Here is a 26952-nt window from a genome sequence, read left to right as displayed (position 1 = left end):
AATTAGCCTACGGTGGTGACATTGGCTTCGTTATTGTACGTCGTTTTGTTTAAAGTCACAGATCCCACCAACAATGCTACATGAGGACTTACTGTACCGCCCAGGAGGGGCTCCTTGTGGCCAGCGGGGCACTGAGTGACCCAGTTACAAATCCCACCTGACCATCTGCTTTATCAGACCGTTCCCGGTGCCAGCTGGGTCAGGCTGAGCATGCCAGTAAACAGACCACACGATGGGATTCAGAATGCAAACGATTTACTCGGGGCTGGAGCCTGCGAACGATCAAGGGGGAGGAAGAAGAACTGGGCTGAAGAAGCCTTCTGACCTGACACTGATCTGACAGCAGTGACAACAAGTGGGACGAAGCAGGACTGGGCAGGGACAGCCCAACCTTCATGCAGACCTGACCACATTTTGGCCAACCCAGTGGAGGGCACGGAGGGACTCTGGGGCAGAGGTGGCCCATCAGAGACCTGGGATGGTGGCTATGGACAGGCCCTTGTGGCCCTGCCGTGTCAGTCATTGGCCATGGGCTGCCCAGAAAGAGAGCAGGCTCCCTCAAACAACTGCCCTCCTCCCAGCTCAACGCAAATCTTTTCAGGAAGGAGATGGGAGAGGTGCCCCACATGGCTGCTACCCCAGTTTCCGGAATAGGAACTTAGCATCCTAGCACCCTTCAAAAGTGACCAATGAGGATCCCATTTTAAGCATGAACTCATGGATGTTCACAGACCTGATGTGCTTCAAGCCACGGTAGTTTCTTTTTGTTTAGATATTCGGGTTGTCCTTACTTTGGCCGGTAGGAGCCCCTCCCAGTTGGCTAATGAGCGCTCTGATGTCATGCTACGACTTTTGATAGCGCCCTTGCTTTCTGTGGGTAAGATGCTCCAGGACCATCTGGTGCGCTTTCTGCCTCAGGTCTGAAATTATTTTCCCAAGAAGCTATGTATGTTTTCTTGTCGTGGGAAATGACGAGTAGGGACAACAATCTGGGTGTGAAGAGAGCTCCTGGCTATTGGTGGGCTGTCATTTGTAGAGGAGGATGGACATTTGATATCGGCACTCTCCAACATGGCATCCACCAGCCAGCCGCACGGGCTCTTGAACTTGTGGCCAATGCCACATTTTAAATTTTAGCTCATGAAGAATTTTGATTGTGGTAATACCCACATAAAATTTATCATGTTAACCGTTTTTAAGTGCACAGTTCAGGGGCATTAAGCACACTCACGGTGCCATCACCACCACCATCTCCAGACCTTACCATCTTTCCAAACTGGAACTCTGTCCCCGCTAAACACTAACTCCCCACTTCACCTCCCCACCCCCAGTTCCTGACAACCAGCATTCCACTTTCTGTCTCTGTAAATGTGACTACTCCATGTACCTCTCATGAGTGAAATCAAACAATCTTTGTTCTTTTACCACTGGCTTATTTCACTTAGCATAGTCTTCAAAGTTTACGTTGTAGCGCGTGTCAGAATTTCATTCCTTTTTAAGGCTGAGTAATATTCCCCTGTGTGTATGTATCACATCTGGTTTGTCCATCGCCGTTGATGGACATTTGAGTTGTTTCCACCTTTTGGCCATTGTGCACAATGCTGCTGTGAACACTGGTGTACAACTGTCTGTTCAGATATTTAATTGTAAATAATTTAAATAGCCACACGTGTCAAGTGGCCTACCATATTGGGCAGTTCTGGACCTTTGCAGTGGACAGAGCTAAGAAATACATTTTAAAAGAAAAAAAATCATATTAATTCATACTAATGTTTTCCATGCAAACCCAGGATTACACGTTTTTCACGTACTACTTTGTATTTGTATCTCTTCTCTCAAGCTGAACATTTTGATTACTAATATTACCATACTACTCACTTGCTTTATCTTGTTTTATATAATGAGTCTAGAATAGCAGTATCAATAGCATTAACAAGACCAGGATTACTGCAAATTTAAAATTTCTTTGCAGTTCTTTTTGTCCTTAGGATATAGTTTACTAGGTATGTATAATCAAATTGTTGAGTTTTAAAGTCCCTTGAAGTTATCCTTTTCTGTATGGTTAAGCCACCAACCTGACATACAGTTAGGTTCATTTGTTTCATTTTGTTTCCAATTTTTAGGAACTGTTTTTTCTATTTTGACTTATATTGGGTTTTATAATTACGCAGTTGCCAAGCCAAATGTACACATACATTTAAAGAATGTCCTCCCGGCCCTCCTGTCGCTGGTTGATAAGCATTTTTCTGTTACCTTTTCATGTAAGAAAATATGCGTGTGTGTTCTTCTTACCCCGTCTCTTCTCGGATAAAACACCACATATGCCGCTCTACATCTTAGTTTTCATCCCCTAACTCCACGGCAAATGCAGGAACAGTCCTCCTGCCTGCCACAGCTGTGCCCCACTATGTAGCTGCCATGCCTTCCTCTACCAGTTCTACTGGGGACACTGGGCTGTTTTCAGTCTTCTGCTGCGCTCCCCTTCCTTAGAACAAAGTGCTGTAGTCGTCCATATGGAAAGGCCCAGAAAAGTAAGACTGCTAAGGAAGAAGCCCCATAATTTGGGTGGGGAGGAGGAACAGAAGTATAATTTCTCCCAGAAAAACCATCCCGGGTTCATGTGGTGACTCAGTTCTGCCCCTCAACTCCCGAATTCTCAGAAGGGAAAAGACCTGGGCACCACGAACGGGAGCCGAGGGCAGCGGTGATATGGTGTTATCTGGCTAAGTCTCACGGTTCTCACAGGTGAGGCGCTTTTTGCGAGACTTAATGGCTCTGATGGATGACCATCCCAAGATAAAATGAAAGCATTTCCCAGGCCTCGCTGCGCCATCAGGAGCCATTGGTCAAAGCCATCACGTGCAGGCGAGGTGCTACAGGGCACCGGGCTCTGCAAGGACAGAGGACACGCCGGACTCACTCCTGTGCCCAGATGGTGCACTGAGTTGGGCAGGTGAGAGGGACCTTTCCTCACCCCGCCCCCACGGCGCCTGGTGCCAGGCAGGCCACTTAATGAGAGAAGCAGGGCTGCGGGGAGTGGAAAAGGTGTGGGGAAGCTCAGTCCGACCCCAGCGCAGTTTGGCATATTGCGCACGCGTCCCAGGTTAGAAAGAGAGGTGGGCAATCCCGAATCTATGTGAACTCTCCTATTTTGTAAGTTGGCAACTGAGCTGAACTTCAACAGGTTTGGGCCCAACCAGGGAGGCGGTCCGGCGCGGTGTCCATCGCTACGGTCCTCCTGGACAGCGTGGTGGCCGGGGCAACCGAGACCCTCCGCCTCTCGGCCTCCGCCTCCGCCGGGGCCTGGGTCCCGGCCGCGACCCCAGCGCCACGCGCCCCGGCCTCCCGCGCTCCGGACGCTCGGGCGCCCGCTCGGCCACCTGCGCCTGCGCGCGGGGCGCCGCCTCCCGGCCGTCACCCGCCTCCGCGAAGGAGCCCCCGTTGCCATGGAGCTGCCCGCTCAAACCACGCCGCTCGCTGCCAGGGAGAGCCACTGCGCGGGGCCACCAGCGCTGCCCGCCGGGAGCTGTCGGGAGGGGCCACCGCCCAGGGGTTCTGCCCGGAGCCCGTGCCGCTCGGACCCCAGGCGAGTCCGCTGACAGGTGGGTCCGTTTGTCCCGGAGCCTGAGGCTGGGTTGGCGGGCTTTGCGCCCCCAGGCACGGACCAGCGCCTTGACCAGGGAAGTCCGGCCTGAGAAATAACTGCTAATGCGGATCCCGCCGGGCTGCTTTAGGAGAGCCGGGGGCGCAGGGCTCTTTGCTGGATGTTGTCACAGCACAAAACTGAAGGCTGAGCCAGCTGGTGAGACTGAGTGTCTGGGCAGGTGAAAGGAAGGGCACTGTTCGTGAAACCGGAGGCTCACCGAGTCCGGTGCTCGTGCTGCCTGTCCAGCTCAGCCAATAGACCGACTAGGAGTTGGGTCACAGAATAAGCGTTAATTTATTAGCAGAGCACCGGTGGTCTGAGAAGGCAGCGGGTTAACACCTCCAAAAACTGCCGTAACATTCTCAGACCAGCCTGGGATATTTAAGGGGAAATCTGGGTGCTCCTCCAGAGCAGGAGTGTCCAAACTTTTTTCAATGTTTTTCACCAAGGGCCCTATGCGGTAAAATACACAAATAGCCTGGCCACTCACTCGAGGTGAAGTACATATTGCCTCACCTGGTTTATTTAAGTAAACTAAATATATTTTTGGAATTTGCTGCGGGCCAATTAACAATGGATTGAGGACCACAGTTGGCCCACGGGCCGCAGTTTTGACACCCCTGCTCTAGAGGCTACGTGGTGGTTCCTGGGGTCTGCGTGGAGCCTCCCCTCTGGCAATGTGACTCTCCAATTGTCCCCAACCCAGGAGCAGTGATGACAATAACCTGGAAGGAATGCTAGGCCACAGAGATTGTGATTAGTAAGCTGGGGGTATTAATTAAAAGTTCAGGGTAATTTTCTAAAACAGGGAACTGGGACAGGGGACATTCCAAGCTCAAACCGCGAGGGGATGATCTATCCTTAAGCGGTAGGTCAGGAAAAGGGGAGGCTGGGGACGTGGCAAGGCCTGTACTGTGGGGGTCCCAACCGGGCCCTGTTTCATTCATAGTTCCAAAGTCACCCCAATTTGATTTTTAAATGGATACCTGTTTTGGGACATGGATAGACCTTTATTACTTTCTTTTCCAAAAACAATGACTCCTTTTATCTGCTCATGGTTATGTATCTAGCAAATTGTTCCTTGAACATCTGCTCTGAGCCAGACACTGAGCTGTGTAATGAATGGATCTGCTCTGCTACACAGTTCGAAAGAGGACCTAGTAGCCCCTGGTACACACAGAAGGGGTGTGAGTTCATGCGTGCTGTGTAAGGGCTGGTGATGAAGCAAACACAGTAGCCACTGCCCCAGTCACGAAGCAGAACCTTGTCAGCACCCCAAAAGTCACCCCACACCACCCTTGCCACACATAGACCCGAACCCCACAACCATAGGCTGGCGTTGGTGCTTCTAATTTCCTTGCTTTTCTTTAGTTCTACCACCTATGTGTGCAGCCCTAAACAATATAATTAAGTTTCACCTGTTTTGCAACTTTATATAAATGGAATGATACTATATGCATTCTTTTTTAAATTTTTGAAACAATCTGAAATTTGCATCAAAGTTCCAAGTTCAGCGCACAAGGGCACACACACACATCTTTTCCTGAAGCATTTGAGAATAAGCTACTTCCAATGGGCTGCGACCCCAGGTACTGTAGAGTGTATTTCCTACACAAGGGCATTCTCCAACAGAATGACCATCCAAGTCAGGGGAGTGACGTGGACATGTCACACTATATCTGATCCTCAGTGCCAGTCAAGCATGCTTTGCCAGTTTGTCCCATAAAGTCACAAAAGCCAAAGGATACAGTCTGGGACCATACATTGCACTCAGCTGTCTTCATATTGCCTTCGTATCCTTCTGTCCAGAACGTTCCTCAGCTCTCCTTGGCTCCCATGACCCTGACACCTTTGAAGGTCATAGGCCAGCTACAACCTTTGTAGAAAGCCCCTCCATTTGGGTTTCCTTATGATCGGATTGCCGTTATGTGTCCCTGGAGGACAGTCATAGAAGTGACGCCGTGTGTTCACTTCCTGCTCATTCCATTTGTCACGTCGATGATGATGTTTGCTTTGATCACTTAGTGAAGGTGGTGTCTGCATGGGGAAGGAAGTTACTGTTTCCCTTCGTAATGAATCAGTGTTTTGTTGGGAGATACTTTGAGACTATGAGACAATGTCCTCCCTCCCGGGCCTGGGCTGGGTGGCTGTGACAGTGGGCACCCACCCCTCCCAGCCTGGGCTCTGATGCCCTGCACTGGGCTGCCCTGTATGGTGCCTTCCTCTCACGCAGGCTGTGACATCCAGCTCTGGCCTCAGCCCACACACACACGCAGGCTATGAGTTGGGTTATGTCTCCTCAAAAACATTCTGTGTTGAAGTCCTAACCCCTAGTATCTCAAAATGTGACCTCATTTACAAATGGGGTCACTGGAGACGTAATTAGTTAAGATGAGGTCATACTGGAGTAGGGTGGCCCCTCATCCAATATGACAGGTGTCCCTATAAAAAGGAGACATTTGGACACAGACATGCACACAGAGAGTGTCCCACGAAGACTGGAGTTAGGCTGCCACAAGCCAGGGAAGTACGAGAACCTAGGAGAGAGGCCTAGAACAGACCTTCCTTCACCCTGTCAGGGAGCATGGGCCTGGCGTCACCTTGATTTCGGATGTCTGACCTTCAGAACTGTGAGAGAACACATCTGTTGTTCTAAGACACCCAGTTTGTGGTGCTTTGTTATGGCAGCCCTCGGAAAGTAATACAACATCTGAGAGTCTGGGGGGTACACACCTACTGTAGGAGAGGAGGAGCTGAGTCAGGAGCTGTCGTAGGCGGAATAATGATGTCATGTCCTCATCCTTGAAACCTGTAGTACACTGGATTACATGGCAAGGTGTAACCTAGGATTATCCAGGTGTGCCCAGCACAGCCACCAGGGTCCTTATAAGTGGAAGAGGGAGGAAGGCAGAAAGAAGACAGAACCGGCAGGATGGCCGCATGAGAAAGACGCTACTTGACATGGCTGGCTTTGAAGAGAGTAACATGAGGCTAGAGCCATGCTATGTGGGTGACCTCCAGAAACTGGAAAAGGCGAGAAAATGGATTTTCCGTTCGAGACCCCAGAGAGGAAGGCAGCCCTGCTGACCCCTGGGTTTTAGCCCCATGAGACTCCTTTCCGAACTGTGGCCTCCAGGACTGTAAGATAATACATTTGTGTTGTCACTAAGTTTCTGGTCATTTGTCACAGCAGCAATGGGAAACTAATACGGAGGGTGCGTGTGTATTTTAACTGTACTAGACAATGCCAAACTCTACGGAGTATTTGTCCCAGTTCTCACTCCCGCCACCACACGTGTATAACACAGTGTCACACCCGTGTTAGTACCTGATGTTGTGAGGCTTGTCATGTCTTGGAAGTCTGACTATGTGACGGCAGCTCATTGCGGCTTTAATTTGCGCTTCCCTGATTACAAATGAGCTTGAACCGCTTTTGTTGGCTTAGTACCAAGAAATAGTTTATTATCCGAACCAGGATTCTAAGAGTTAAAGGGAGCACTGTTACTGATGCCAAGAAACAGGCGTGATTAGGACGCGTTGGTGCGCTGGGCACGTGGCTGCCGCTTGGCTGTCCTCTGTTGTAAAGTGTCTGCTGAAGTCTTGCCACTTGCTGTGGGGTTGTCCGTCTTTATTGAGTCATGGATATTCCTTACATGGTCTTGGTGGTAAACATTTCGGATAATGTGTTGCATTTATCTCTTCGACTTGTACCTTTTCTTGTTTTTTTTTCCCCCATAATTAAAACTTTGTTGAAAAACTGACACCAAAATAGGAGAGATCACTGTTGTATACTTACAAAATTAAGTGTAATTACATTATCTGGTGAGATTGACTAGAATGACTGAACTGGTAAGGCTTTCGGTGATGTACCAAATTCAGGAAGTTGTGTGGCTCATTAGCGTTGCTTCCTTCTACATGAACACCCTTCCGTGAGTCTGGCCTTTCCTCCTGTCGGCTGGCACAACACTGGTGAACAACCTACACAAAGAACCACTGTCTGAACCTGGCTAAAAACCATGGTAATCTTGTAGCAACCTGGACATTTCACATCCATAGAATAAGAATTTGGACTTTGAACTAGCCATTTCTTTTTATGTGTTTTCTTTTCCTCTTCCAAGGATAGATGTAGTAAATCTCTAGCCAAAGGCATGTTGATCTTTTCGCAAGCCCAGCCCGAACAGATCTCTGAGGCGACAGACACCCCTGGCTAGCAGCCCGCGATCGGGCCTGGACCTTTTCTTTAACTCTCCTTAGACTGGCATCTGAACAAAAGTTTTCACTTTAAATGTACGTGACTCTACTAGTTTTCCCTTTTGTGGCTCATGTTTTCAGGGCCTTGTTCGTGACCCTGAGGTCATGACCCCTCTTGTTCAGGACCCTGAGGTCATGAAGCCCCCACCCCCTTCCCTGTAGTAGAGCTTTGCTCTTCGAGTGGGAGTCTGGCCCACGTGGGACAGATTCGGGGTGCTGCCCAGTTTCTTAGCATGTTGGTGGAAGTGTCGTTTCCTTGCCCACTGCTTGCACACACACACACACACACACACACGCACACACGCACACACTCCCACTGGGCTTGGTGGGGGTTTAGTGAATCTGGAGAGCAGTTTGGGGAGAACTAGCATATTGACAACACTGGTCTCCAGTACTGGAAGGTGTACCTCTCTATTTATTCCTTTATTTTGGCTTTATCTCTTTTTCAGATCGTTGATCATGGAAAATTTCAAATTCACAAAAGTAGGGAAACTGATAATATGAACTCACCCGTACCCATCCACCCCTTCCCCAGTCACCAGCTCCCTTCATTCCTCTTTCAGCTACTCCTCACTTTTGGTTTCTGGTGGGTTTTTCTTTTTTAATTTTTATTGGGGAATATTGGGGAACAGTGTGTTTTTCCGGGACCCATCAGCTCCATGTCAAGTCATTGTGTTCAATCTAGTCGTGGAGGGTGCAGCCCACTGGCCCATGTGGGAATCGAACCGGCGACCTTGGTGTTATGAGCACTGCACTCTAACCACTGAGCCAACCGGCCGCCCCGTTTCTGGTTGTTTTTCATAAAGGAAATCCTAGCTTCAATATTTTGCCTGTGAATACTTTTGTATACAACTAACAGATAAAGACTCATTTTTAGCAAAAACACAAAATCATTCCCAACCCCAACAAAACTCACATTCATTTCTTAGTCAAATCTCATACTGATATGTGTTCACTTCCCTACATTGTCTCAAAAATGTCTTACAGCCGTTTGCTTGAATCAGGACCCAAAGAAGGTCCCCACGTTGCGTGTGGCTGGCTTGTCTCTTCAGGCCATTTTTATAAGACACCCCTCTTCTCTGTTCCCCCACCACATCCACTTGTGGAAGAAACTGGGTGGCTTGTTCCATTGATTTTTTTTTTAGGCCTCCTTACTGTCAGCCAATGGGGTGTCATCATTTAGGGGTCTGCCACATCTTTTGTTGAACTTACTCTTACACACTCCAGGGCTCCTGAAGTGATTACTTTTTCATTATTTGTTCTGGTATATCGGAATGTAGTTGATTTTTATTATTAAGTTTATATCTAGCAACATTACCAAATTGCCTCAATAATTTTAATAATATATCTGTATATTCCTTTGGGTTTTCTGCGTGTACAACCGTATGATCTGGAAATAATGATGTTTCCCCTCCACGCTGGACCCCTTTTCTTTCTTTTACATCTGGTTGCTCTGGTTGGGCGACCTCATGACTGGTAAGTCGGTGGAAGGGGTTTAGCGAGCAGCCTTGTCCCGTTCTCGTTCTGAAAGGGAACGCTTTGAGTGTGTGACCAAGGGTGACGTTCCGTGTGGGTTGTTTTTGGCACATATCCTTTATCACATTCAGGAAGTCTACTTCTAACGCGAGTTTGCTAAGTTTTTTACAAGTATATGCGGGATGTTGAATGTTATCAATACTTTTTCCTACATCTACTGAGCTGATCACATAATTCTCTCCTTTGGTCTGTTAATGCAGTGGATTAAATTGAGTTCTGATGCCACATGAACCCATCCTGGTCATGACAATTATCCTGTTTTTATGACTCGGGGTTTAGGCTGGTCATCCTTCACTTTGGATTTTTGTGCCTGTGCTGATGGCTGAGGCCGGGCTGTAATTTTCCTTTCTCTACTTCCATTGTCAGGATTTGGTAACAAAAGTTAGGTGAGCTCCGTGAAATCAGCCAGGAAGTGGAGTGGACCTCTGGCTCTCTTTCCTGGAAGAGTATGTGTGGAATTGGGACATTTTGTACCTCGGCTGCTTCATGGAACTTGACAGGGAAGCCTCTGAGCCTGGAGTTTTCTTTGTGGACTGTATGAATGACTGCCAACTGAAGTGCTGTTATGCTCATGGGGTTTTCAAGTTTTCTATTTTGTTTTCCTTGAAGCAATTTTGGTTAGTAATATTTTTCTAATAATTTGTCCATTGTCTAAATTTTCAACTTTATTGACATAAAGTTGTTCATGACATTTTTAATTTTTTAACATCTGTAGCACCTGTGGTTATAGACCCTATTGTTCTGATGTAGAGTATTTATTATTCCTTCTCTTTTTATTTATCAGTTTTGTTAAAGATTTGTCAATTTCATAAATCTTTTAAAAGCCCAGACTTTTGGCTTTCAGGAGCATCTCTGCCACATGCTTATTTTTGTTGGACTCTTTTCTAATCTTTTTGAAAATTTTCTTCTACTTTCTTTGGGTTTATTTTGCAGTTCTGTTGTAACTTCTTGAATTGGGTGTTTATCACATTAGTCTTTAGCCTCTTTTCTTTCCTAATCTATGCATTTAGGGTTACACATTTACTCTGGACTGTGTTCGCAGCTCTCAGGCTGATACATGATATTTTCATTACAGTCAGTTCACATATTTTGTTTTACTTTATTTTTTAAGGAAGGCGCAGCTCACAGGCCCATGTGGGGATCAAACCAGCAACCTTCGTGCTATTAGCACCACACTCTAACCAACTGAGCTAACCGGCACCCTCAGTTCAGATATTTTGTAATTCCTACTGTGATTTTCTTTCTTCAACTCATGGGTTATTTAGAAGTATGTGTCTTATTTTCCAAAAGTAAGGTGCATTATAATTCTCTGTTTGTTATTAATTTGGGCCAGTTCCTTTTGGTCAGAGAACAAACTTTGTGTGCCTTTAGTCCTTAAATAGTTTTTGTAAATACTCTGTGTCTGCTTTATGGGAACACTTAAGATTCTGTAGTCATCGTTTGTGTTCTACATATGTCTGTAAGGTTCCGTTTGTTAATGATGATGTTGAAATGTGTGTCATTAATGACTTATTTTATCTGGTTTTGTTATCAGTTCCTGAGAGAGGTACGTTACAATTTTCCACTCGAATTTGTGCTTTTGACTCTCTCCTTGTTCTGTCAATCTTTGCTGTGTTTATTTTGTGGCTGTGTTATTGGATACACATGGATTTATTAATCAAATCGTTGTCTCTTCTTGGTGAGCCGGGCATGTAGTGATGGCATGAGGCCCCTTACTTACTGCTGTTACACTTTTTCCCTAAAGCATCTTCTCTGCTTCCCCATAACGCCACCGGCTTCCGACTTATAGATTCTACACAGCGCATCTTTGTCTGACTTTTCAATGCAGTGCCTCTGGGAGCTGGTCCTTTCGATGTCACTTTTTAAATAGAATTAGGTGCTGCTGCTATTGTCACTGGTGTTTTAATCCAGTTTGATGAGCTTCTTTCCTTTAGCTCGGTCGTCATTTAATCTACTTGCATTCTTGCCTTCACTTAGATTTCGACCTGATCATTTATTGTTTTCTTGTCAGTTCTTCAAGGTTCTTAAGATGATTCAAATAAAATTCTAGCCAGCATTTTTGGTTGTTTTCCATGTGACGGGGGGGTGGGGCGCTCTGGCCACATTTCCAAGAATGGGGATTCCAACTGCTTCTCTCCAGCAGCTTTTAGCAAGTCTGTTTCAGTGCTGCCTCTCCCCCACTTTGCAGACACCATGTCCCTTAGCCTTTCTCGGGGTGTGTGGTGTATCTGGGTTTCGGGGTTCAGGTTCTCCCTCCTGCAGGGCCAATTATCTCCCACCCTTCTATTTCCCCGGTGCTCTTCTCTTTAAACTATTCCTTCCCCCATTTGCCTGTCCTTGTGCAGTCACGTGTTCAAATCCCTGACTCCCCCACTGTTATTTTAGTGAGGACAGAAGAGGAATCAGGGACTACCGGTCCGGAGCTGCCGTCCTTACCTGGCGTTCACGGTGGATGTGGTCTAACATGATTATTTTCAACAGAACTGTGTCTGTGTAATATGCCACCTCTTATCGGATTGTCATGCGTTTGGTCGTCGATGAAACCGTGTTGTGAGGAGCCCAGGGAATTCTGTAAAACCTCTGAATGCCCTGCCATTCACACACTAGGGGAGTGATAGATTTTTTTCTAGTAGAAGCAGTGTTGTTGGTATCTTACAAGATTCCTGAAAATTCTGTCGCTCAGAACTTTAGCACACAATTGTTTCTCTGTAGCGTTTTAAAAAATTAATTACTGGCATTGATTTATTAATGATTTCATCCAGGAAGCATTATTAGGCTTTGAAAATATTTCTCAGCTAATTATTCTGATGCAATTGCTAACTTCAGGAGTGACAACCAGCGTGTCGTCGCTGCTAGCATCTCATACATAATAACATCGACGTTGGGTGTCACTATTCCATACGTAGGCCCACACATACCAGCTCCCAACATTCCCAGAACGATAACCAAAGAGTAAGGAATGTTCTGGAATTCCTGAAGAATTGTTTCGAGCTGTGACTGCGTGTGTGTGCTGTCGACATGACGTTAATGTGCTGTCACAGGCTTATGTCTTCAGTGTGCCCTGAGATGAGTTTGACACTCGCACACACCTGTGCAGCCACCCGCCAAAACAGGGGAGCAGGCATCTCCACCCACAGGCTCCCTCGGTCCCACCCCCTTCCTTGCCGCTAACCCGCAAACCACTACCTCATTTCTGCCATGTGGATTTGTTTCGTTTGGCCTGAGTTTGGGTTTCACACACATTCTTTGGGTCTGACTTCCCTCACTTAGCAGAATGTTTCTGAGATTCACACGTGTTGTTGTGCATATCAGACCTTCTTCTTTTTGACTGTTATTGTGTTGCAGGAATGGACCATAATTGGATTATCCATTCTCATACTGGTGGACACTTGGGGTGTTTCCAGTTTGGGGCTATTACAAATCGAGTTGCTGTAAACACTCCTGTATAGGCACCTTTGTGAATATACTTTTGTTTCTCTTGGGTAAATACTGTGCAGTGGGGTTGCTGGGTCACATGGTTCATGTATGTTCATAAGAAGCTGCCCACCAGGGTTCTACAATGCCGTGTCACACACCCACCGGCAATGTGTGAGTGTGCCAGTCGTCCTACCACCTTGCCAACATTTGGTGTGAGAGGATTTTTCCCCCTTCTTCCGCCTCCTCCCCCGACTCCGGTTCAAGCCGCTGTTTCTCAGTCTAGTTGTGTAGGACACAGCTCCCTGGCCCATGCTGGTGTTATGAGCCTTGTGCACCCCCTGGCTGAGGCAGTCAGTTGCTGGTCGCCGGCTCATAGCAGTCCGCGGCAGCTCACACCAACCTCTGGCTGCTCACCGCAGCCCAGCTCCAGAGCCATTGTTCACAATCTTAGCTGTAAAGGGAGCAGCTCACTGGCATATGTGGGAATCGAACCGGCGACCTCAGCGTTAGGAGCATGGCGCTCCAACCACCGGAGCCACTGGGCCAGCCCCCAGTGTGAGAGGATTTTTGATAAACATGTGCTGGACTCTCATCATGGTTTTAATGTGCATTTCCCTGAGGACCAATGATACTGCACAGAGTTTCACAAGCTTACAGCCCATTGGTGTATCTTCTTTCCTAGTGTCTGTTCTGAAATGTTCGCCCTTTTCAACTGGGATTTGGACTTGACCTGGTTGGTATTTAGGAGCTCTTTACATATTCTGGATACAAGCCCTTTGTCAGATATACTGGGTCCGACAATTAAGTTCACTAACTTGTTGCAACGATGTTGCTATCCTGTTTTGATATCAGAGGGATTATTCGTTATGAATTTGTACCAACTGGACAAAGTTAACCAAGTTTACTGTTTGGAAGTGCTGAAAAGCCTGCGTGAAAAAGTTAGACGACATGAACTTTTCACCAACCATTCATGGCTCTTGTATCACGACAATGCACCAGCTCACACGGCACTGTCTGTGAGGGAGTTTTTAGCCAGTAAACAAATAACTGTATTGGAACACCCTCCCTACTCACCTGATCTGGCCCCCAGTGACTTCTTTCTTTACCCAAAGATAAAGGAAATATTGAAAGGAAGATATTTTGGGGCCGGCCTGAGTGGTTGGAGCACCGTGCTCCTAACACTGAGGTCACCGGTTCGATTCCCACATGGACCAGTGAGCTGCGCCCTCTACAGCTAAGATTGTGAACAACAGCTCTCCCTGGAGCTGGGCTGCCCTGAGCCTCAGGAGGTTGGCGTGAACTGCTGTGGGCTGTGGGCTACCATGTGCTCCCATGAGTGGCCAGTGGCCAGCATGAGCGTGAGTGAGAGCTGCCGTGAGCTGCTGTGAGCGGCCGACCAACGACCAGTGACCGACTGCCTCAGCGGGGGGAGCGCAAGGCTCATAATACCAGCGTGGGCCAGGGAGCTGGGTCCTACACAACTAGACTGAGAGACAGCGGCTTGAACCGGAGTGGGGGGGGGGAGAGGCAGGAGAAAGCGGGGGTGGGAGGGGAAGGAAGACATTTTGATGACAGTCAGGACATAAAGGGTAATATGACAACACCTCTGATGGCCATTCCAGAAAGAGTTCCAAAATTGCTTTGAGGGGTGGACTAGGCACTGGCGTCAGTGCAGAGCTTCCCAAGGGGAGGACTTCAAAGGTGACCATAGTGATATTCAGCAATGAGGTGTGTAGCACTTTTTCTAGGATGAGTTCATGAACTTAATTGTCTGACCTCGTATATGTGCTGTGAATATTGTTTTCTTGTCTGTAGCTTATCTACTCATTTTCTTAATGTCTTTTTACAAGAGAAATGATTAATTCTTATGAAATCTGATTTCTAGGTTATTTTTAAAATTTTTATGATCTTGTTCATCTACATTTTGTAATAATTTTTTTGTAGTTACTTCCTGCCTCACAAGATGGAAGAAAGTGATAGTCTGTTCCCTGAGGAGGAGCTTTCGGGCAACGTCCTGCTTGGGGATGATGGTAATAAAGGTTTTTTCACAAATAACACACATCTCAGAAGCAAGCAAGACAAAGGATGTACTTCACGTTCCCTTTAATTCTCTTCCTACAGAGAGACGACATCCTTTAAACTCACTTTTTCTCAAAGAGGGAGCTTATATTATTCTGTCTTTAATTGAAAGAAAGATAAAGTGTGGCTGAGAATTTTGAAAGTGGCAGACGACAGTTTTTTAGTTGTTAGCATCTCTATTGAGGAATCTCATTCATGCCATTTTTATCCCAATCCTCTGAGTGTGACCTATTTCGCCTGCCCCCCCAGGAGCTTTCAGATTTCTTTTTTTTTTTTTTTTTTTTTGTAATCTGTGATGATCTGAAATCTTTCTAAGATGTGCCTTTTTTGGGTTACTGCTAAATACCGGGCAGGACAATGCAATCCGGAAACTAGTTCCCTTGGTCCACCATCCTGCCTACCCCCAGCCCCCATGTCCGGCGCTGTGCTGCGCTGGACATGTCACCATGTGTCCATGGGCTTCCGTCTTGTAAAACTGTTGCCTCTCTCACCCAGTGTCTTCCCTCTCCTGTTCTCCTGGTAATTGTGGATTGATGTGGGATTTTAGAATTCCCCTTCTGCCATTTTTATGGAGACCTAGTGAAGGAGTGGAGATAAACCCAGTCGTTCCATTTGCCGTGTTTTGCCAGATGTCTGCAGTGAGTCTCTAAGACAGTAATTCTCAGACCGTTGTTGTGCGAGACCCCTCTTTACATGCTTAAAAATTATTGAAGACCTGAAGAGCTTTGGTTTGTGTTGGTTCTAACTTTCCATATTTACTGTATTGAAAGTTAAAGCTGAAAAATTATATTTATTAACTTAAAATAACAGTAATGGACCTTTGTCATATGTAACAAGAGGGTCTGGTGTAACAGAAGACAGCTGGCTTCTCATATCTGCGTCTATATTAGCCTGCTATGACATGGCATGTGGCCTCTGGAAGACTCCACAGTCCGATCGTGAAACAAGAATGAAAAAGACAAATAATATTTTAGTATTATTTTGAAAACGGTTTTGCCGCTGCAGACGCCCTGAAACAGTTTTCGGGAAACCCCCAGGGTTCCTTGGACCATGCTTTGAGAATCATTGCTCTGAGATTCCATCAGCATGGTGGCCCAAATATGCGTTTGTCAAGACATATCTTAGAACTTCAGTCCTGACTGTCTAGATCTGCTTTTTGTCTTTTTAACTCTCGCCTCAATTTCTAGAAAAAGGTGGACTAAAGGACCCAGAGTTTGAGGTTGAAGCTCTTCCTCTGGAAGCAGAGAGCGCTGCTGACCCTCGGGGCTGCTGGTAATTAACCTCGTGGGCAGCTTGCTTCCCTCCCCAGCCTCGGGTCCTCACGGGAAGGTGGCACTGCTTGGAGACAACGTGCTGGCCGCACACTGGCAGCCGCTGTCCTTTCTGCCTTAAGTCCAGAGAAAGAGCCGACCGCTGCCGCTGCTGAGAAGAGGAAGAAGACAGCCGTGCACTGCAGGGGTCAGGCTTCACACCTCCCGAAGGAGGTGATCTGCCTGGATAAGCTGCGTGAAGAGAAAGTTCTCTTCATTCAGAAAACCAGGTGAGTGGCAGCCGAGCAGCAGGGGGCCTGGAGCAGTCTGCCGAGCTCACAGGCTGTCTGGGTCCTGGGTCTGCTGTCCTTCAGGCCGGAGCCAGGCTTGCGCACCCCCAACCCCTGCTGGGCTCAGCCTCTCTGGTGCCCCAGGCTCCACTGGGCCCCATCAACAGTGCTCCCCATCCCCAAACATCTATGATGAAACATTTCAAACACGCAGAGGTTAGAAACTGCACAGCTGTGGCCCATCCAGCAGCCTGAGTCACTGTGAAGCTCTGTCTGCTGTCACTTGTGTCGCTGGGTGTGTGCATGTGTGTGTGTGTGTCCTATGGTTTGTTTGCCGAGTTACTTGGAAGCAGAGAGCAGACGTCATGCTACTTGGCTCTCGAAAGCTTCAGTGTCTCCTAGCAGACATCTTCTGTGTGACCTCGGCACCAGCACCTCACCCGGGAGCCATCAGCATCCCCTAATGTCGCCCTACAGCAGGCCCCCTTGCTGCTCCCGTGTCTTTTAGGGCCAGTGCTCTCAGTTTTGTTCTGTTGTTTCAATGGAGGTGACACGCACCTGGCAGAGTAACACTTTGAGCAGGATTCAGCACAGGCCCCATATTGGTTTGGCTGTCCTCTGGGTCTGTGGTCCAGGGCGCTGATGGTCCAGGGCACCCTTCACCACCTGAGCCTGCTCACTTGCACTCCCGCAGGTCACACAGGGGCCGCCGCAGGGTTTTCAGAAAGCAGACTGCCAAGACCCTGCACAGGGCCTTGACTGTGTCAGAGAACCCCACCGGAAAAGATGACAAGCTGGGGTCCCGGCCTGGCCCCGCCCACCCAGGCCACGCCCCCGCGGCTGGGGGCGGGGGCTCGGAGGCACGGGGAAGAGGGAGGCCACAGGCAGGTCCTCCCAAACAACTTACCCTGACTCTGGCTTCCACTCCCAGAGCAGAGCTACGAGCTTGCCGTGAGCGGATGGGCCTCATCACCAAGCAGCAGGAGAGCGTGGCGGCCGAGGTGGCAGCGGAGAGAGAGGCCAACCACACGTAGGTTGTCCGCTGCGGTCGCGGGCTACGTGGGCTACTGTGCGGGGCAACTGTGTGTGGGTGGACGGGCAGGCGTCCACTGGAAGCAGACAAGCCTCCCAACGTGCGAAACAGACACAACCCAGAATGGACACCAAGAGTGAGGTGGTCGCAAGGACAGAAGTCAGTGGCCATGGGGCCAGGGGAGGGCTCCCTGAGGAGGTGACCTCCAGGCTGGACCTGAGTGACAAAAACAAGCTGCCATGCAGTGACTAGGAAAGAGCATTCTGGTCAGTGGGAACGTGTGAAACCCCGGGAGCCACCCAGGGGAAGGGGCAGTGCCCTGGGGACAGGTGGGGGGAGGTTAGGGGAGATGTGAGGACTGGTTTGCCCAGGTGAGGAGGTCACCTGCCTGCAGATCCACAATGCCACACAACCAGGACCTCAGAGCAGTGTCACTCTAGGCCCCACCTCTCCTGCCCTCAGAGGGGGTCGTGGGGCCGTCCCCTCCCCGACCCGTACCTGCGCTGCTCATCTCAGCATCCCCACGAAATGGTTGTGTCTCAAAACATAACTGGGCTCAGGGTCTGTGCATCTGCCGAGGAGGGACGAGGCAAACGCAGTGAGACAATCACGGGTCTCTTGGTGACCTTTTGGCCACCCAGCTGCTTCTAGTTATTCAGCAAATGTGCTGGGTCCTTCCTGGCCCAACAACCAGTGGGCCTGCTGCTCCAAGGGGCTGGCCACCCAGGGAACTGGCTCCCCATCCTTGGAGAGGAATGAGAGGCCTGCAGAAGCTGCATGGCTGGGGGTGGGGGGTCTCTAGTGGAAGCTGAGTCTGGGGTTCAGTCCCCTCTGAGGAGACGCCTGCCTGTGAGTGGGCACGTTCTTTGACACCACGCTGCCTGTCTTCACAGTGGCCAGTGGCCATCAGTTTCCGCCTTGAAATGAAAAGTCCAGGGGAAGGCATCGCTGAACCTCAGTGGGGAGGTCTGGGGGCCCTTTGGCCTGGAGGGAGCAGACCAGGAGGGACTTGCTCCCAGGGGGCAGAGGCTCTGACGTGCATTTCCTCACTCTCTTTCCTGTGTCGTCGTCGTGACACTCCAGTGCTGCCGTGGGCCGCCTCCAGGCGGTGTCCAGACGCCTGTGCATGGAGCTGGAGAACGAAAGAGACCTGCAGTCGAAAATCTTGGCCACACTGAAGGAGAGCGAGTAAGTCCCCTGCCAGCAGGGCTGCTGGGTCGTCAGCTTCCAGTCCGTCTGTGGGCTGCTCGTCCTAAGTGACTTGGAGGTTAATGCCTGGTTTGAAGATGAAGAGTAAAAGCTTGACTTTCAAGCTGCCTAACAGTTAAAAGGGGGTTAACTTGTTGAAATAGTTGAAAGATAAGGTTTTTTTTGACGTTTTTCAGTTTCTCCATGTTTACTCGGTTTCTTAAAACTATGAAATCAGCTTCTTTCCCCTTGTCCTGCTTCCTGCCCTGGTTTAGCAGCAGGGCTTTCATCAGAATTGTCTCTAGTTAGTTTAAGGAGAAAAGGGCTTCAGTGAGGGGTATACAGCACTAGAGAATCCACTGGGTTTCTTAAAACTATGAAATCAGCTTCTTTCCCCTTGTCCTGCTTCCTGCCCTGGTTTAGCAGCAGGGCTTTCATCAGAATTGTCTCTAGTTAGTTTAAGGAGAAAAGGGCTTCAGTGAGGGGTATACAGCACTAGAGAATCCACTGGGCTGGTGCAAGGACTGATTCCCCAAACGCAGGGGCTAGTGCCCTCAAGAGGGTCAGGAGACAAGGATCAGGGAGCTTCTGGGATCTGTGGGTCCTGAGTTTTAACCTCACCCCGCGTGCTGGGAACCATGCTCGGAGCTTTCCAGCCCCGCCGTGCAAGAAAGCACAGGGAGGGCCAGGAATGGGCACTGGGCGTGCCAGCCAATGGGCCGCGTGCCAGCCAGTGGTCCGCAGGCTGCCCTGTGCTATGAGAACCGCACTTACCACAGCCGACCACCCACTCCCCACAGATCCACCCATCAGGCCCAGAATTAGCCTCTGGGCTGTTACAACACGCCCTCCGTGGACTAGTGGGGAGAAGGGAGGGAACAAGGATGGCAGGTCCGGAGCAAGGCAGAACAAACGGCTGGTCGTTCCATGGTCCTGGTGAGGACAGCCGGCCATGAGGCCAGGCCCACCAACCAGCTCCTGAGCTGGGAAGTAGCCTTTATTCGAGGTTCAAAACCCCTGGGACCCCACCCCTGTCAGGTTGCTGTGATGATCCATTTACTTAAAATATTTTTTAAATTTTTGAAACAGTCAAACTTACAGAATAGTTGCAAAAATAGCACAAAGAACCCTGTTTCCCCTTGGCCCCCATCATCCCAGTGACGTCCTTTATAGCAAAAGTGTCCCATTTGGGGTTGTCCTGTCTCCAATCGGGAAGACCCTTCAGTCCTTCTCTGACACTCGTGACCTTCACATTTGTGAAGATTACAGGCCAGGAAAGGTCCCTCTGTGTGATGTTTCCTTGTGACTGCTGACGAGGACACCCCCACTGCCCCTGGTGCTGCCATGTCCTTCCCAGGCGTCCTCACCTCAAGGTACCCGATGACGATAGGTCCCATTTCTGGTGGGGGATTTCATCCCCTGATGGAGATGGTGTCTGCCAGGTTTCTTCATGCAGACTTACATTTTTTCTTTGGAAATTAGCACGTAATTTGTGGGTAGCTACTTTGACTCTGGGGAACCCCATCCTCACCCCCTTTCATACACTGGTTTTGCATCCATTGTGTTTCTCGCCTGAATCAATTATGACAATGGTGACACAGGGTGACTTCGAATTTCATCGCCCCTCTCACTTTCTACTGTCAAGGACAACTTTGTCTTGTCCACATGTGTTTATCCATCAATGCAGACTCTTAGGCTTCTCTTTCATTCCCTGTGTTCTAACTGGCTCCATCATCTCTTCCGTGCAGTGGGTTCTAATCTTTATTGTGCTGCTCCAGGCCAGGGGACCTTTTCCAAGCTGGTTCCTTATCCTTTTGACATGTGCCTGTCTCTCTTTGAGCACTCTGGCACTCGAGATGCTCCCGGCCATGTTGTTCAGGGAGCCTGGTGTCTGACAGTGAAGAATGATAGAGCCCTGAGCTGGGTGCTGAGTGGACTCATCGCCATGAGGGTGTGGCTGCTCCCACGCCTGGCAGTGGACAGAGTGAGGACACATGTGCATCTGTCTGTCTGTCTGTATTGAAACCATGTGTTCACTTCCTGCTGCCCATCCATGCCGAGGCACCTGGCCTCTGTCCACGTGGTCCCAGCCCGCTCCCACTGCACCAAGCACTGCCACCTGCCTCTGTGTCCCATGACCCCACCATCCCAGTGCAACAGGAAGCCCCTGTCAAAGGTAGCGTCTCCCATCTGTGTCCCCAGCATATTTCAGAATGGCACAGCAGCCCTCCAGCAGGCAGAGGCAGCGTCAGGGGCAGGCCTGTGGGCACCTGGGGAGTGGAGAACCAGGTTCCAGCTGGGCTGGACTCAGTCCGATGGCAGCAGGGACGGATGGTCCTGGGGGTGAAGGGGGAGCCTCGGTCTCCGGCCACTGTAGACCCAGAGGGCTCAGCGGAGGGGGAGCTGAGCCGTCAGAGGTGTGCAGTGTCTGCCCAGAGGGTTTGTCCAGCCTCGGTGCCCGGGCCTTCCCAGATCCCTGAGGTGGACACTCCGTGGAGTGTCCTGATCACCAGCCCCTTTCCTGTATAAACAAAAGCATCTCTCGTTTGCAAGGAACATCATGTGGCACATTGAGATCCAGGACGCGCAGCTGAAGGGTGTCCGGGAGTCTGCCCAAGCGCAGGCAGAGGCCGCCAAGAGGTGCCTCCAGATGCGGGCAGCTGAGCAGCTTGGCAAGGAGAAGGAGACATGGGGGAAGGCAGAGAGGAACCGGGTGCTGAGGGTCAGGTGGGTGGCCCAGCCTGCAGGTCCCTGGCCTCGCCACTTGCTCAGCCCTCCTCCGCACCCTCCTCCACAGCCAGCTTATCTGTGGTCCCAACACCGAAGCCCTGCCCCGTCCCCCAGGCCCTGGCCAGAGTCACTCTCTCAGTGGCCTCACATGGCTTTTCCTCCGGACACACCTTCCCACTTCCTCACTCTGGTTGTCCCTGTGCTGCTGTCCTCCCTGACGCTCAGCCCCCAGCACACTTCTGTTCCCAGGATCCGGGGTGGGGCCAGGCAGGCGTCCCCCAGTGTGCCACAAGCCATGGGACCCAGCACTCCCCCACTGAGAGGGGGCGCCTCCTCCTCTCGCTCTGCATGTGTATAATCCTTACGCTGCGCCTCCATCTTCATCCAGGGGCCCCACGCCCCGCCTCCTTCATCCCCTTGCCAGACCTTGCTGCTGTTTCCGTCCATCCAAGTCCCCCAAGGTTCTCATCCCACTCTCCTCACCCACTTTGTCCGGGTCCCTGGGCTCCCCAGGCCCCAGCCCAACTTGTTTCCCCCCTGGCTGAAACCCACCCCCCCAATCATTCACTGCCATGCTGCCTGCGGTGCCAGCTCTGCCCTGTGTCCCTCTGCCCCCTCCCGCCCCCCCGCACATGCACACACAGCTCCTTGGGGTCTCTCTTGGACGGGGCGTGCTGGAGAGCAGACACCCCACACGGCTCTGTCCACCACGTGTCACTGCAGGAGGTCTGCATGCCTGCAGAAGGAGCAGAGGCTCCAGCACCAGAAGCTGGTGGAAGATGCCAGGAAGAGCCACAGGATGGCCGTGAAGTTCCTGAAGGCCTCGCTGGGCAGGTAGTGCTTCCTCTCCAGACCCTCCACCCTGTCCACCCCGGAGGTCACCTGCCTGTGTTCCCAAATCCTCGCATTTTATTATTAAATCATCGCCTTATCATCCAGAGAGGACACATCTGTGTTTTCTGTTTTGAGCTGCTCACCTGTGTTTCTTCAGGAGCCTCTCGCCCAGACACCCGCATTTCAGGCCTTGTTTCCCGAATCTCGCTTCAGCCACAGCACTCTTTCCACCACCTGTCACATTGCCACGTTTAGTTACCTCCCTGGTAGACGTGACCAGCACCCAGGGCCCCTCCCGGCTCTGTCACTGCTGGACTCACAGCCCAAGCTGGTGCCTCCCCAGGGCTCAGGAGCGGGTCAGGCAGCAGGAGATGGAGTCCCGCGAGCACCTGAGAAGACGCATGGATGCCGTGCTGGCCCTGAAGAAAAACATCACCGCCAACCGGGTAGGTGCCCGCACGCGCATCTGGTGGCCTCACCTCCGACACTCTCAGGGCCCCGTGCAAGCCTCTAGGGGCCATCCAGGCAGGGTGTCCGTCCAGGCCGAAGTCTGCCTGCCCCAGGCCGCCCCCCAGAACCCCTGCTCCTCAAGAGAGTTCTCTTGAATTCTCTCCCTTGGGACGTACCACCACCCACCCCAGGCTTCTCGCCCATGGGTCTGTGCTGGCACCAGCCTGGCACCAGGGTCGGGCAGGAAGAAATCACCATGGCCCCATCATCTGGGGCCTAGTCCTGTGGGAAGAGCAATGGCACGGCTCCAGGGGAAGCAGCTCTCTGTGGCCGTGTGCTGGGGTTGGGACCTGCCTGGAGGAAGTGACATCCCCTGGGGCCTGAGGGTACGCGGTTAGGCCAGGAAAGCAGAGAGGGGAATTGGGGAACAGCACATGCAAAGGCTCAGAGGCAAGGAGCATGCCTGGGAGGAAAATCCGGGTGGCCAGGAAATACCAAGGGAGTGGAGGTGAGCAGGCCAGACAGTGGGCTCTGGCCACCCTGAGGGCTGAGGAGGAGAGGGCAGCAGGTGGGGGCCGGGTGATCCTGGCAGTGATGGGACACCTAGTCACAAGAAGCTCCAGTGTGCCCGTGTGCACATGCACGTGCGAATGCTGTAACTTCTGTGTTCTCTGTTCCCAAGGAAACGCTCCGGAAATTTCAAGCGTGGGGCCAGGTCAAGGCAGAGCGGGCTGAGCAGAAAGCCCAGGCCGAGAAGGAGGCAATTCTGGCCCATGGTGGAGACGCTTTCAAGCACCTTTTGCATCAACGCCGGCGCCAGGAGCTGGAGGCCCAGAAACGGTGAGGGCCTTGGGTGGTGCTGTCTCTCCCTCGGCCTCCCCCTTGAGGGTGGGGCCTGTGGGACAGGGAATGGGGCTCCAGCCCATGCCCCTCCATTCCTGCCGAGCCCCTCCCTCCTGGACCGCAGAGCACAGCCCTTGTGCCCCTGTCCCCCACCCTGGCACGGCCCCTCCCCCTCGGTTCCTGGCCTGGTCTCTCAGCAGCTCCAACTAGGCCCACACTGCACTCACTCCCTCCGTCCGGGGCTCTCCTGTCCCCTCCTGGGGGCTGCCAGCTGCCTGGGCTCATCCTCAATGCACAGCCCTCCCGGGCACCACTTTCTGATCTCCCCCAAACCAGCACTCAGTGCTGCTTTCTCAGTGCAGCCTGCACCCACGTCATTAACCCTGAGACCCCCTTTGGTCCTGTGAGGTCCCCATACACAGCTCCCCAGGCTGCGCCCCACACTGAGATGTGAGGGTCCCCCTGGGCCTCCCACCTCACATGTCCTTGCAGGAGTGGCTTTCTGAGGTTTGTGCCCTGGAAGGCCGGTCCTTTCCCCACTCGCAGCCCCCAACCCCACGTCCCCTATCATGCTGCTGTTAGGATCTGCCTACATGTGGCCTCCTGGTCCTCTCCTCTGGGAGTTGCGGTGCCCTGAGAGTCACTTCCAGAGTTCTGCCATCACCCCACCCTGGTGGGGGCTCCCAGGGGCAGCTCTGCCCATCCAAGTCCCTTAGTTTGGCGCAGGCCTGGCACATAGGAGGCACAAGCAAGGAGCAGCTGGAATGAATCAATGAATGGCCTCATGCCCTGTTGCTCCCTTGGTTTGTACCTCAGTGAGGGAACCCCAGCTGCCAGCCTGGAAACCAAAGGAAGGGGAGTCAAGGCTTATTGTGTGAACTGGACCGGGCTGGGGGTTCAAGTCCTGGGGCCCGGCCTGGGAGCCGTCTATCTGCCCCCTCCCGGGAGCCTGGGGCCCACGCCTGGACCGGCTGAGCTGCACCTGTGCTCCTGGGGAAGGACTGGTGCTGCCCAGCTCCCGGTGGGGGCGACTTGCATGGCAGCTGTTGGCGTTTCCCCCAGCACCTTCGAGGACAAGCAGAAGCTCAGAAAGCATGAGATAGTGAGTCGGATTTTGAAAGAGGAGGCTGAGGAGGAGAGCCGGAAGAGGAAGCCGCTTTCTCCAGCCAAACCTGCGGACCGGCTGACCCTGAGGGACAAGACCTGGGGCTACATCGCCCAGGTCTGCCAAGAGAAGACCGCCACAGCCGCTCCCTGCTCCCCAGTGGTGAGCCCTCCAAGTTCCCGCCCCTCTCAGGGAGCAGAGGGGCCTCAGGCACAGGTGTCCCGGGCGGGGGTCGTGGGGACCGGACTTTAGGTCGATGCCTAAATCTCCCCGACTAGAACCCAGAAGCAAGAAACACCTCCTTTTCCCGGTTCGCTGTGTGTTCTTCATGAGGGCGGTTGCCGTGGTCTCGTGGCCCTGTCAGGTGGCCCCACTTGTGGCTGTGTGTGTTCTGATGTCCCCATGATTCCTACTGAGGGCCTCAGGACAGCGTCGGGCTCCACCTTGGAGCTGACCTCTCCCACGTGCAGGCTCAGGTGCCAGGGGCGAGACCCAGGTCACTGTGCCTCATCTGCCACAGGAGCCATCCCTTGGGCACACCTCTATAGCAGGGAAGCCCACAGCCAGGGTGTCCCCTGAAAAGAGACTGGCTCGGGCCACCTTACCTGTCCCTAGTTGACAAAGCCAGGCCAAGTCTGAAGGTCACTCATGGGCCGGGGCAGATTTGGGCACCGTTCACTCCACACGCATGTCATCTCCTGGTGCCAAAGACTCTTAACCACCCCTAGAGAGGGGCAGCTTTCCTCTCATTCATTCATTCATTCATTCATTCATTCTGCGGGCGGGCTCTGTGCCTGGGTAGGTGACTTATTTAGCTCTCCCTGAGGGTGTGGGGCAGAGACATCAGGATCCGCTTCTGAGCCTGGCTTGGCACCTCTGCTTCTGTGCTGTGACCCCAACACCTGAAGGCCAAGGTCACTGGCTCCTGACAAAGGAGCTGTTAGCAGCTCCCCTCAGGTTACTTCTGGTCCCTGTGGGGTCTTCACTCTGCTCCAAGTACGTTTCAGGTCTTTCCTTGTTTCCAGGCCCGGGACTGAGCTCACGCACAGCTGCCCTCGTCCTCTCCATCCTCTCCCCCAGGCTCTGACCAGCTGCCCCAGGAGCCGCCCCTGCCCCCCTGCAGGTGCAGAGTTCTTCCCGGGGAGCACTTCTCACACTCACAGCCACGCAGCCCCATCTGCATCCCATGTCCCCCGTGGGCCGCCCAGTGTCTCTCTGTCCTGATAACCATGAGGGCTTTCCCAGGTGTGGTGTTTATCAGGGAAAAGCAGAAGCGGTGAGTAGCTAAGGGCCATGAAGAGGATGACAGCTCGCCCCAAATTAGACAGTCCATGCGCTCCTGTGTGGGCACTGGAGAAAAATGGGTCGCGACCTACAAAGATACTTAAATTTTAAATGGAAACAGTTACAAAGCAGCATGCGCTCCAGTCCATAGGACAGAGCGGAGTCGCAGAGCCGGCCGGGGTTCCCACGACTCTCCCTTCCTTGCTGATGTACATGTCCCCAATTTCCATAATTAGCTACTGCCTTCCTCTCCCTGACCACAGGAGAAGGACAATTTTACATACCCAGAAAACTCTCAGCTACTGAAATATATCTCCTATGAGTCTGTTCTGGGGGACCCTGGGAGCGCCAACCAGGAGGATGAAACACTGGCTGAGCCGGAAATCTCTGGCCTTTGGAACGAAAGCTATAAGTCGTGCCAGGTAACCCTTTCGTACTTTTTATTTTGTAAAGATCATCAACAGATGATTTTCCCCCTCTTCTTCCGCCTCCCCTCCCACACACTCCGTTTCAAGCCATTGTTTCTCGGTCTAGTTGTGTAGGACACAGCTCCCTGGCCCATGTTGGTGTTATGAGCCTTGCAATCCCCCCAGCTGAGGCAGTCGGTCTCCGGTCATCAGATAGCTGCTCACAGCAGATCTCGCCAGCTGCAAGCTGCTCACGAAGGCTGCCGGCCACTCACAGCGGCACACAGTAGCCCGTGGCAGCTCACGCCAGCCTCCAGCTGCTCACGGCAGCCCAGCTCTAGGGAGAGTTGTTGTTCACAATCTTAGCTGTAGAGGGCGCAGCTCACTGGCCCATGTGGGAATTGAACCGGTGACCTCCACGTTAGGAGCACGGCGCTCCAACCACCTGAGCCACCGGGCTGGCACAGCCCCCTTTTGTACTTTTAAATCGCTCCTAGTTGGACACCGGGCTGTGTCTTTTCATCCGTGTTCATCTCCCGAGTGTCCCCCGCCCCCTGCTACCCCTATCCTGGAGACCTGGTCTGCTGCTCTGAGGACTCCCCATGCCCC

The 26952-nt window shown here is 51.6% G+C and overlaps 2 protein-coding genes across 2 annotated transcripts in view; one reads left to right on the top strand and one right to left on the bottom strand.

The window, feature by feature from the left end:
- The first annotated feature begins 3485 nt into the window (after positions 1 to 3485).
- Positions 3486 to 26952, top strand: part of CFAP74 (cilia and flagella associated protein 74) — a 58440-nt gene continuing 34973 nt past the window's right edge. The window contains exons 1-12 of the mRNA XM_033113278.1: positions 3486 to 3602; positions 14795 to 14880; positions 16117 to 16201; positions 16323 to 16469; positions 17401 to 17499; positions 18586 to 18690; positions 21244 to 21417; positions 22144 to 22254; positions 22598 to 22700; positions 23387 to 23544; positions 24610 to 24814; positions 26200 to 26358. Of these exons, the coding sequence (XP_032969169.1) occupies positions 14814 to 14880; positions 16117 to 16201; positions 16323 to 16469; positions 17401 to 17499; positions 18586 to 18690; positions 21244 to 21417; positions 22144 to 22254; positions 22598 to 22700; positions 23387 to 23544; positions 24610 to 24814; positions 26200 to 26358 (1413 nt within the window). The 5' untranslated portion in view covers positions 3486 to 3602; positions 14795 to 14813. The remainder of the gene's footprint in view (positions 3603 to 14794; positions 14881 to 16116; positions 16202 to 16322; positions 16470 to 17400; positions 17500 to 18585; positions 18691 to 21243; positions 21418 to 22143; positions 22255 to 22597; positions 22701 to 23386; positions 23545 to 24609; positions 24815 to 26199; positions 26359 to 26952) is intronic.
- On the bottom strand, positions 7542 to 7796 carry LOC117026729 (40S ribosomal protein S27-like). Its single transcript, XM_033113696.1, has one exon. The coding sequence runs from the start codon at positions 7794 to 7796 to the stop codon at positions 7542 to 7544; it is 255 nt and encodes an 84-aa protein (XP_032969587.1).

This window comes from Rhinolophus ferrumequinum, chromosome 9 (genome assembly GCF_004115265.2).
Source record: "Rhinolophus ferrumequinum isolate MPI-CBG mRhiFer1 chromosome 9, mRhiFer1_v1.p, whole genome shotgun sequence".
Lineage (NCBI taxonomy): Eukaryota > Metazoa > Chordata > Mammalia > Chiroptera > Rhinolophidae > Rhinolophus > Rhinolophus ferrumequinum.
The sequence above is the reverse complement of the archived record's forward strand: the minus strand, read 5'-3'. Positions and strand labels throughout refer to the sequence as shown.